We start from the raw sequence: 12234 nt of genomic DNA, 5'->3' as shown, positions 1-12234 counted from the left end.
TTTGATTAGCTAGTTTTAATTCACAGACCCAAACGTTTGAAATAATTTTCATTGCTATACGGTTTCATTACTGTGAATTCCTTTTAGGAGATCACATCCTCAAGGATCCCTCAAATTTAAAAAGTCAACATGTGAATGTATGCTGCCTTATACATATGATATATAGAATAGTGGGTATGTGTATCATTTGTACAACTGTATCATCGACCTTTGTTGTGTACCAACAGGCACTGGTTTCCCGGTGAATCCCACATTCTTTTTTAAATACTTAAATAAAGATGTGATGGAAAATAAACTTGCTGGCATTAGTTTTGCCTCTTTTACTATATTATACTATATCAATTATATTCTAGGCTTAACCAGTGCACACCTTATTTAAATGCAATAAAATGGCACAGTACCTGTTGATTGTATCACCATATGTTGCTCTTATAAGTTGTTGTAGAAGATTTTTGATGTTTCTTCTGAGCCACTGATTTCTCTCTTTCACATCAAATACTTCATCCATTAGAAGCAGCATAACTCTCAGAGGAATATTATCATCCACCTTTGAGAGAAAAAAGGAACTTGTTTTACATATGCCCTTCTTTCTGAGCTAAACATGTTCCACCTGGACTGTTCGTACGATTTCAATTCGCCAGGACAAACACTAAACCCTCCTTTTCTCTAAACCATCAACCAAAAATGTAAATGCTTTGGTGGGATTTGCTGTTTGAACAAGCTACTTAATTTCTCTTTATATTTACACAGGCACAAATGTTATTAAACAACTGGAAGAACTTGGCAGTGAGGTTCCAATCTACACACAGTATGCCAACAAAAGTTTATTGATAAAAAGGGGTCTAGCTTTTTGCTTTTGAAATTAGCAATCCTGAAGGAAGGCTTTTGTTCTGAGGTTAATAAATGTGGCGGTTACCGAAACTCACCTATTAGAACCCTTGATGGGTGCGGAAGCCATTCAGGTTGCTCCACACCCGGGCTGTATCTACCGATGCAAGCCTGGCTTGGAGCAACCCGAGTGCTCTCCGCACCCGGCCTCCACGGGCACCACCGTTTTCCCTCCTCCCTTGCCTCCCACCCCTATATCGAGCCCCTCTACACCCCCTCACCCAAACCAACTTGCCTCAAATGGGCTCCTTCGCCCAGCTCAGCCTGCTCGGTACCCTACCTTCCTAGAAATATAAGAGGGGCTCCGAGCAGAGCCCCACCTTTCATTTCCATGGCAATCCCGACTCTCCCCGGCCACTGCTAACGAAGCAGTGTGGCCGTGTTTTATTTTCTACTTCCATTAGCACCTCCAGGGTTTGCCTCGGGGTGCCAATTGCAATTATCCCGTGTTCTGCGGGCTACACCGGTCTTGTAACGGCACCAAGGCCCATCTTTGTGCAATTGCTTCGCTCAGCCCTGTAACTTGGGTCCTGGCTGTTACCGGCAGGTGTAGCCTGCAGAACATGGGGCTACTTCTTACATGTAGCAACCAGGAGCTCCTAATTGCTCACTGACATTTAGTCCACTACAAATTATCATATTTGCTTGTATTATTCCCAAACCTATAAAAAGATTATGCGCTTGAAATGTTTCAGTTGCTCTTGTGGAAACAAACGTGTAGGCATTTGGAATCATCCATTTTGAGTTTGCCTACAGTTGTTCCCTAAATTGCTTTAATTGTCCTCTAGTCAGAATTGACTGATATTCCAGCTGTACACCAGTGTTGCTATAATGTCAATTAAAGGAGTGGTACCATTTTGGATTATTATTTTTTAATCTGAGAAAACGTATCCAAAGCGCTAAAAAAGAGAAAATTAAAACCAGTACATGAATGAAACACAAGCATGACAAACAGAAAAACCTGCAGCAAACGGCACATATTGAAATATTACACTGCTGACGTAAAGGTTAGAGACACCTGATGTTTTGAATTTAATAAGAGTATGCGATAGTCCTAAGTGATGTTGTATAGGATTCCACAGTTTGGGAGCAAGGAGTGTGAAAGACCTTAATTGAGAGGGGGAGAATGGTTACACCATGGGAGTCAAAACCAATTGCCTGAGGCGGCTGATTGGGTTCAATGGGAGTAGACAATTAGGACTAGACAAAGTGATGCAATGCTTTAAATACAGAAGACCCTGACCAAAGAATTGAGAATAGATGGAAAAGGCTGAACACAATTAAACTGGGATACAAATGCAGTGAAAAATAGCTGAGGCCTCAAAGGATCAATATTTGAAGGAAAGATACATTGAGAAACTAAAATGATCGACAACACTTTCGATATTATAAAATGAAACAGGACAAAGTAAAATTCGAATCTTTTCCTGGAAGTTGAGCTATTGATCTAAATGAATACCAAATTTACAAGCTTGCAAGGAAGGGACTTAGGGGAGCAGGGTGTGGCGAGATTGAAAGGTGGTGTGGCAGTAAAGAACCTCAGTCTTGCTTTGCCCATAGATGCCATGTGACACTGGACATGCCGGTTCCGCCAGGTGTCCCTGATCCTTGCCGACCCAAGCCTGGTCGCCCGTGCCAGCATGGATAGATGTGCCACGTCCTCTGTAGGGACACAGGTAGGCATTGTAGAAGGCCATGTGGCCACGTAGGAGAGGTTTTGTGATCATGTATTAACAACTTGAAATCAATTCTAGAATGCACAGGGAGCCAGTGCAGCTAATAGGATTGATGAACAAATTACTTACCTCTCGGTAATGTTCTTTCGGATGGATGTTACTCCCAAGGATATCTCATCTAGGATATCCTATCCACATAGCAGCTGTTCTTCCAAAGCTTTCCACCACCAGGAGCTGCAGCGCAGCTCCGCCTGATGAATCGATGCGCCGTACGAGTATAGATAGAGGTGCTGCACCCTGTGACCTCAGATCCACTCTTTTTTTCCTAGCACCCAGATACGGTGGGACCGTGGAGCCCATGGTTTACTCGCAATCCACCAAGAGTGGTGGTTAGGGAGGGCGATGAGGAATCCGCGGGAGGAACATCAATCAGAAAGAGAATTACTGAGAAACCAGTCATTTGTTCTTCAAATGGATTCCTTCCTCCCACGGATTGCTCATCTATGATATACTCCCAAAGCAGTATAACACTCAGGGGGAGAGCAAGGACACTAACTAGAACAGAAAACTCTGGAGGACCGCTCTACCAAAACGGGTGTCCTGGCCTAGAAGGGAATCCAAGCAGTATTGCTTAGCAAACGTGTGCAGACACCCCCATGTTGCCGCATGGCAGATGTCCAGGACAGGGACTCCTCTCTGCAGGGCGCAGGTGGCAGTCACTCTTCTGGTAGAATGTGCCCCGAGACCGCAGGCACATCCTTTCCAGCCAGAACACAGCATTCCGAGATGCAGAGAATGATGCACCTTGACAGGGTCAGTTTGGTTACAGCCCTGCCACCAAAAGCACCAGCGCAGCAAACATAAAACTTGTCATCTTTCCTAGCCTCACTCACCCATCTCGCAGAAGTGATGGCAACCAGGAAAATCACTTTAAGGGTGAGCAATCTAATAGAACAGGAATGAAGGGGCGCAAGGAACAAGTTACTTACCTGTAACTGTTGTTCTCCAGCATGGGTCTGGCATGGATTCACATGCTCATGAATATTCCCCGTCGTCAGGCTGGGAATCCTCGGTAAAGAAAAAACCAGTATCAGTTTCGTTTCTGATCTGTCTTTCGTAGTAGTAACCAATCACTGGTCTCTGCGTCATACTGACCACAGCCAATGACTGCCCTCTACCTAAGCCCCGCCTCTGGCAGCCATCTTCAGATTTGGAAGCACGTGAAGTGGCAGTATGACCAAGTGAAGAGCCGCAGAGGGGTAGGTGGGGGGGTTCGCATGTGAATCCATGCCAGACCCATGCTGGAGAACAACAGTTACAGGTAAGTAACTTGTTCCTTCTCCAGCATGGGGTCTGGCATGGATTCACATGCTCATGAATAAAGAATACATAGCAGTACACACATGCACAACCACGGGAGGTGGCAAAGGCTCAACATTTAGCATTACATCAAACTCAACATTAAGCAAATCTTACCTCCTCACCAGGCTCACCTTAGGCGAACAGGTTGCGCAGCACTGCTTGGCCGACCCTGGACTCCTCCCTGGAATCCCGATCGACGCAGTAGAATTTCGTGAAGGTGTGCGTCGACCTCCACGTAGCAGCCCTGCAGATGTCCAGCAGGGGCACACCAAATAGGAACGCCGTGGTAGCTGCGATCGCTCTGGTGGAATGGGCTCTCGGACGGCCAGGCAGCGGTCGGTTTGCCAACCGATGACAGTACATGATACAGCCGGAGAGCCATCTGGAAATGGAAGCCTTCGAGAGAGCCTTCCCCTGATTGACAGGTCCAAAGTTCACAAAGAGTTGTGACGTCTTCCGAAAACACTTTGTGCGGTCCACGTAGAACTTCAGCGCTCTAGCCACATCCAGCGAGTGCAAGTCCTCTCAGCCGGCGACAAAGGCGACGGGAAAAAAACAGGCAACACCAAGGGTTTGTTGAGGTGGAAGTCCGACGGTACCTTGGGCATGAAGGAGGGGTGCGTCCTGAGCACTACCCTTGTGTCGTGAAAAGTCAAGTACGGGGCCTTGCAGGAAAGGGCCTGGATCTCTCCCACCCGTCGTGCGGAGGTGATGGCCACAAGAAACGCTGTTTTCCACGACAAGAACTTCAACGGGGCCGAGTGCAGAGGCTCGAACGGAGGTCCCATGAGCTTGGTCAGCACCACGTTGAGCTCCCACGCCGGAGCTGGAGCCTTCACCGGCGGGAACGATCTGAACAGTCCCTTCATGAACTCTTTCACCAGGCGATGAGACCACAGGGACGTCCGCCCCGTGGTTCTGGTGTATCGGGAGATCGCAGCAAGATGAATCTTGATGGACGCGTGCGCCAGTCCAGCTTTGGCCAGCGTCAGTAGGTACGGCAGTACTTGGGGAGCCGTAATCCGTAGAGGGTTAATCTTCTGTGTGTGGCACCAGACAGAGAACCCCTCTTCCATTTGTGTCCGTAGCATTTAAGGGTCGAGGACGCCCTGGCCTTTGCAAGAACCTCTCTGCAGTCGGCCCGTATGTCGTATCCTCCAAACTCTAACGCTGCAGGAGCCAGGCCTGCAAGTTCACCGACTTCGGGTCGAGGTGGAGGATGGCGCCTTCTTCCCTGGAGAGCAGATCCGCGTCCACTGGCAGCTTGATTGACAGGGACGCTGACAAGTCCAGAAGGTCCGGGAACCATATCTGCCTCGGCCATGCAGGTACGACGAGGATCATCCTGCACCGTGACCTCTTGAGCTGGCTGATGAGCCGGATCAGCAACGGCAATGGAGGGAACGCGTATAGGAACAGGCCCTCCCAGGGGAACGAGAAAGCATCGCCCATGCTCCTCGGCTGGGGAAACCTGCTGGCGAACCTCCGGCACTTGGAGTTCGTCGCCGTCGCGAACAGATCGATCTGGGGTGTGCCCCATCGTCGGAAGTTGCGGTCCACTAGATCCTGTCGTAGTTCCCACTCGTGGCACGAGCGCAGCTCCCTGCTGAGTGAGTCGGCGATGGTGTTTTTTTATCCCTGCCAGATGAAACGGCACCAGAAACATCCTTTGGGCGACGGCCCAATGCCACAGGTCCTGCGCCTCCTTGGACAGGGCTGGGGACCTGGTTCCGCCCTGTTTCCTGATGTAAAACATGGTGGTGGTGTTGTCGGTGAAGATCCTCACCACCTTGCCCTTGAGGGACGGAAGGAAGGACCTGAGGGCCCAAAACACTGCATGGAGCTCCAGGACGTTGATATGGAGGGACTTCTCTGTCGGGAGCCAAAGGCCTCTCGCGTGCAGATTTTCGGTGTGCGCTCCCCACCCTTCCAGGGACGCATCCGTGGTCACTGTCTCCTGGTGGCCTGGGGTCTGGAAGTCCATGCCCACCGTCAGATGCGCGTGGGTGCCCCACCACCGGATCGCTCGTCGGAAACTCTCGTCGAGAGTGATCCTCTCCTCGAAGCTGCCCGTCGTCTGGATCCAGCGCGCGTCCAGGAACTCCTGCAACGGGCGCATCCGGAGCCTGCACAGGGGGATGAGGTAGATGCAAGAAGACATCATTCCGAGGAGGGACTTGATGGACCTCATCTTGGCCGCGTCCGCAACCAACATCCGCTGTACCTTGCCCAGAATGGCCCTCGTCCTTTCCTCCGACGGGGAGGCCAGAAGGGACACTGTGTCGAGCTTTGCTCCCAGAAACAGTGCGTCTTGCGCGGGCACCAGGTGGGACTTGGCGTAGTTTACGGAGAATCCCAGGTCCGTGAGAAGTTGGACGGTCCTTGCCGTGTGCTCCACGGCGAGCTCCCTCGTCTTGGCTCGGATGAGCCAGTCGTCCAGGTAGGGGTAGACGTGGATCCCCTCTCGGCGCAGCTGCGCCGCCACTGGTGCGAGGCACTTGGTGAAGACCCTGGGTGCCGACCGTAGTCCGAAGGGAAGGGCTCTGAACTGATAGTGACGCTCTTGGACCACGAACCTGAGAAACTTTCGGTGTCCCTTTAGGATGGGAATATGGAAGTAGGCATCCTCCAAATCCAACGACGACAGGAAATCGCCCTCCTCCAGCTGACCCAGGACGTGTTGGAGGGTGACCATCCGGAACTTCTGTGCCTTGATGAATTTGTTCAGTCGTCGTAGGTCCAGGATGGAGCGCCATCCTCCCGTCTTCTTCTTCACGAGGGAGTATCTTGAGTAAACTCCGGAGCCCCGAAGCCTCTTTGGGACGAGTTCGATGGCGCCCTTCCTGAGCATCGCCTTTACCTCTAAGAGAAGTTGAGGGACGTGAAGTTCTTTCCTGGCCACAGGGGGACACGCGGGCACCTTCTTTGAAATTCGAGCGTGTGGCCCTGGGCTAGGGCGTCCAGCACCCAACGGTCGGTGGATATGGACTCCCACACGCTGACGAAGCTCGCCAGCCGGCCTCCCACCGGGGTGCTTCGGTGGGGGCCCGACCCCACAGCCGGTTCAGTCCTGCTTCGACGAGGCTTTGCCGCCTTGACCTCCTTGGCGACGACGGCGGGGTCCACCTGACTTGCCTCGTCCCCTGTAAGCTTCCTGCGACGACGAGCGGGCCGCTTGACGGTAAGTGGAAAACCCGCCGCCGGAACCTTTGGAGGCGCCCTTGCCTCCGCCGCTCCGAAAGGGCGGCCGCCGCTGCTGGAGAACCCCGAGAGCCTGTGCCGTCTCCGTGTCCACTTTGATGGCTTGAAGGGAATCGTCCACTGTTTTCCCAAACAGGTTGTTTCCATCGAACGGCATGTCCAGGACTCTGGTCTGCACGTCTTGACGGAAGTCAGTAGCCTTGAGCCATCCACGCTGCCTAAGGCACACGCCGTTGCCCAACTGGCGAAATCCAGTGTCGGCGATGTCCGTCGCAATCGTGATGGCGTGGTCGGACGCCACCTCACCTTCCTGCAAGATCTCTAGGGCGTCCGCCCTCTTGTCGTCCGGTAGGAAGTCCAGCAGGGGGGCCAGTATGTACCACAGCTCCCTGTCGTAGCGGGCTACGATAGCCAAGGCGTTGGCCGCCTTAATCGTCGTCGCTGCAGACGAGATGACCCTGCGCCCCATCGTATCCAATTTCTTTCCCTCGCCGTCCGGCGGGGAAGTCGACGTGGACCCCGCACCCTCCCGCTTTCTTCCTGGCCGCCGCGGAGACGACGGAGTCCGGGGTCGGCTGTGCCCGGAGGCACAAGGGGGCCGCGTCCGGGACCCGGTACTTCTTCTCGTACCGATCCCTTCTAGCCGGCGTTGTGGATGGGTTCTTGAGGAGGGCGAGGCCCTCATCCCAAATATCGTCCAGTAGAGGCACGGCGAGGACCGTCTTCCTCTTGGTCTTGCGCCGTTGATAAAGGAAACCTTCCTTCTTCTTCTCCTCCGGGCAGAGCTGGAAGAGCTCGGATGCCCTGGCGATCATGGAGTGAAACGATCCAATCTCGTCGGGCGGGGAAGCCCGGGTGGGAGGTGACGACGGCAGATCCTTGTCTTAAACCTCGTCGTCCGTACCCGTTGCGGCCGTGTCAGTCCCCGTATAATCCCCACGAGTCGTGGACGGGGAGGAGGGCTGAACGGGGCGCGACGGCTGAAAAGGAGGTGGAGGGTGAATCCTTCTTTTCTTAGGGGGAGGGCTCCCAGAAGGGCCTGGCTCCGGGTCCCCCGACGGGAGTGGTTCCTCCGCTGGTGGTAACGGCAATCTCGTCCTTATCTCCGAGCATAAGGACTGTATAGCCAACAAAATGGCCGCCGAGTTGTCTTGCGGCGCTGGTAGAGGGGAGTCCGACGGGCGGTCAGGGGCCCCGTCGGCACCCTCGACGATATCGTCGTCTCCTGCGTCGGGATCCCTCCCGACGGGCTGGTCTTCTTCCACGCCAACGCCGTGGCTTAAGACCTCGATCAGTTCTTCCTCAGAGGTTGAGGCCGAATCCACGATGACCTCCTGCCCCCCCTTTTTCTTCTCCGCCGGGAGTTTCACGGGGGTCCTGTCGATGGGCATAAAAGAGGACTCCCTCCGCGGTGGCAGGGAGACTCTGAGCCCCGAGGTCGCCACCTCTGGTGTAGCCTCCACAGGCTGAGCCAGGGCCGCCGCGACTGTCTCGATAGAGGCCTTGGCCGGATGGATTAAGGCTTTCACCACCCTAGGTGCGCTCACAACCTTCTCCTTGGGGGGGAGGGGACACTGCCTCGCTCCCCCTCCGATGGGGCCTTCGAGCTCGACTGGGGCCTCTCCAGGAGCTTCGCCGGGTGCTCGGCCTTCCTCTTACCCGAACCAGAGCGTTGGCTTGTGGTTGATGGTGCCGGGGAGGATGCGCCCTGCCTGGCGCCCGTAGAGCCCGACCGTTCGGCGCTCCCGGTGCCAGCGGACTCGAGGTGCTTGGCCTTGTGTTGGGCCCCCGTCGCCGGGGCGTCCTCAAAGGTCTTAGAAGACCGCTCGGATTTCTTCCTCTTCTTCTCGCCCGACGGGCTCTTCCCTTCCAGCCAGTTGGCGAGACGTTGATGGCGGTCCTTCATGGTCCGCTCCGACATGTTGCCGCAAAATGCACAGTCCTTCTCCATGTGCGTCTTGTCCTCATGTAGGCAGTAAAGACAAAAGGAGTGTTCGTCCTCCTTAAAGACATTCTGCAGCTGGCATCCAGGGCAGACCCTGAACAGCTTTCTGGGCGCCGAGCTTCCCTTCTCCTGGGCCATGTCCGAGATGGGCCTGAGAAACTTCTGGAGTCCTCCAAAAGCGTAGCTCGACGAAATCTTCACCCTTGAGGGGCGTAGACGAATCCGACACGGGTCCCCGTTTTTGAGAAAAAACGTGAAAAAATAGCACTAACGCTCAAGAGCAATAGCACGAGGATCCCAACACTTGAACGTGCGGTAAAAATCTGAAGATGGCTGCCAGAGGCGGGGCTTAGGTAGAGGGCAGTCATTGGCTGTGGTCAGTATGACGCAGAGACCAGTAATTGGTTACTACTATGAAAGACAGATCAGAAACGAAACTGATACTGGCTTTTCTTTACTGAGGATTCCCAGCCTGACGACGGGGAATATTCATGAGCATGTGAATCCATGCCAGACCCCATGCTGGAGAAACAAAGCTCCCATAAGCAATGTCAAAACTACATTTTAAATCCCAGGGACAACAAATTCTCGTGGAGGAAACTGGTTACACAAAGCCAGCAAGAACTGCATGACTGAAGATATTCCAAGGACGTCATGAAAAGACAAAAAAGCAGCGAGGCATTGCTTAACAGTGCCAATTTGCCAATGACAGCACAAAATCTAAAACGGGAAAACGGACAGGATATAAGGTCCAGATCAATCCCCCGACACCAAGCCGAAAACATAGCCAACAAAGAAGTTTTAGGTTGCTGAGGCTCGGGTGGAGAATCCGTCCCTCGGAAGGTGCCAAGGTTGGGGGGCGGTGGGGGGGGGGGGGAGTCGATGGAAATGTCCCACAACACCAGATACCACTCCCTCTGTGCCTGGTTGAGAGCGATCAGCATCAAAGTGGTTCCGAACAGGCACTATCTCCTGAGAACCAGCGGAATGTGAGGAATCGGTGGGAATGTAAAAATGAGGTTGAACGTCTGCACAAGGCATCCGCTCCGACACTCTCTTCCAGCCAGATGGGATGCCACAAGAGACACCGTTCTCCAAAGCCCAGGACCACAGTCACATTGCTTCTCTGCACTGAGGCAAGGACCTCACACAACCTTGTTTGTTGAGGTAGTGCATGGCCACTGTGTTGGCCGTCAAGATTAGCACTGTCTTGCGTTTGACAGAGGAGAGGAAGGAGACCAGAGCCAGCCTTATGTCCTCTCCTCCAGCAAAGTGATGTATTCCCATAACTCTGCAGGAGACCACAGTCTTCTCACTTTATGTTCCAACAGTGAGCACCCCAACTAGTCAGGGATCCGTTCAGGGCAAACATTGATGAAACAAGCCTCTCAGCAAGTTGTCTCTCACAGCCCACCAGCCAAAATCTAAGCAACATGGTCCAAGACCTGTGCAACGGTCTAACGTGCTGCCCTGAAACTGTGACCACTGGTAACATAGAAGACACTGAAGCGATCTTGTGAGCAGCCTCACCTCTGGCACCACTAGGATGCAGGCGGCCATAAGGTCCAGAATGTGCAGAAAGGGTGAGGTCGGGGCTTGTTCCAAGGATTGGAGGACATTGGCCATCCGAAAGATGTTTGCCACTCAGTCGGGAATGCCCTGACCAGGCGAGTGACCAAGACTGCACCGATAAATCGAAGTGACTGGAACAGTGAAACCCAAGACTTTTTAAAGTCAAGGGAAAACCCCAAGCTGTGCAATCGAGAGCATGTGCGGAGTAGATGCTCGGACACTAGATCTGGCGAACGAGCTTGGTCGAGCCCGTCATCCAGGTAGGGAAAGACATGAATGCCCCCCTTCCTAAGGCGAGCGGGCACCACTGCTAGCAGCTTGGTTACCTCCCTGGGAGCCGAAGAAAGGCTGATTGGCAGGACTCGTAGTGATGTTGGCCCACCACAAACCTCAGTTACTTCCTGTGTTTCCAATGAATCTGCTAGTGGAAGCATGCATCATGAAGGTCCAGTGATTACAACCAGGCCTGTAGATCGAGGGCTTGCAGGATCTGGGCGAGTGTAAACATCTTGAATGTGTCCCTGTCAAGGAACACATTCAACCAGCTTCAGATCCAGAATGGGACAGAAAACCCCCTCTTTCTTTGGCACCAGAAAATAGGTGGAGTACCAACCTTTGCCTTGTTCACAGTGCAGTATCAGTTTTATCACTCTCTCTGACAGAAGAGGAGGGACCTCGTCAAAGATCATGGGATCCGGAGGCAAGGCGATTTGGTGTAAGGGCCATGGTCCTGAGGACAATGCATGAAAGGAAGACCGTAACCCTGCTGAATGACCAGTAAGGCCCAAGCAACGGACGGGGTCTTGAACCATTCCTTTCTGAACAGGGAAAGTTTCCCCCGCACAGGGGAACTGTGGCGGAAAACATCTGCAAGGTTTTGCTCCTTGCAGTGCTGAGTGGACGGTGGCTGTAGCTGCTCTTACTTTGGGGGCACCTCTACCCCCTGGGGAAGCACCTGCCGTGTGGTATTTCCAGGGCAGTCCGGCCTTTACCCCACAGAGCAAAGGAGACTGAAGGGCAAAAACCCAGCTTCTATAAAAAGAGAAGACGATGCGGAGCGTTGCTGCATGGCTAGGCCCAACGACTTAGCCGTGGGCTTTGATGCCTGAAAGTTCTGCAGGGTGTTATCAGCTTTCGCCCCAAACAGGTTTAGCTTAGTCTGGACATTATGTGTAAAGCTGGAGGTCCTCATCCAAGAGTGGCGCCTAAGCACTGCACTTGTAGCAACAGACCTGCCCACACAGTCAGATGTGTCCAGTCCCGACTGCAGAATCTGGCACCATAGACAGGGAGTCGCCTCGCATATACCTTTCGGGGATATGTTCAGCCGCATTTGCCACAGGCTGAACAAGAGTTTTGCCAGGTTTCCAAGAAGTATTTACGGCACAAGGGGCAAGTCTGCCCTAAGCAAACAACTTCTTCCCTCAAGCGTTAAATCTCTTACTTTCTCTATCAGGTGAAAGAGAAGGAAAGGTGGAAGACTACACATTTTCAGTTGTGGCCTGCACCATCAAGTTCTCTGGGAGGCATGAGTGGATAGGAAAACTGGGCCATATGAGGCAGGGTGATGCTTCCTCACCAGCGCCCTGT

The 12234-nt window shown here is 53.0% G+C and overlaps 1 protein-coding gene across 4 annotated transcripts in view; it reads right to left on the bottom strand.

The window, feature by feature from the left end:
• Positions 1-12234, bottom strand: part of SNX13 (sorting nexin 13) — a 2094218-nt gene that overhangs the window by 238480 nt on the left and 1843504 nt on the right. For all 4 annotated transcript variants that reach the window (XM_069648499.1, XM_069648500.1, XM_069648501.1 and 1 more), the window contains one exon: positions 402-547. In XM_069648499.1, the coding sequence (XP_069504600.1) occupies positions 402-547 (146 nt within the window). The remainder of the gene's footprint in view (positions 1-401; positions 548-12234) is intronic.

This window comes from Ambystoma mexicanum, chromosome 2q (assembly GCF_040938575.1).
Source record: "Ambystoma mexicanum isolate Mex_15411 chromosome 2q, UKY_AmexF1_1, whole genome shotgun sequence".
In the NCBI taxonomy this organism is placed as follows: Eukaryota; Metazoa; Chordata; class Amphibia; order Caudata; family Ambystomatidae; genus Ambystoma; species Ambystoma mexicanum.
Note: the sequence above shows the minus strand (reverse complement) of the source record. Positions and strands in the feature narration are given on the sequence as shown.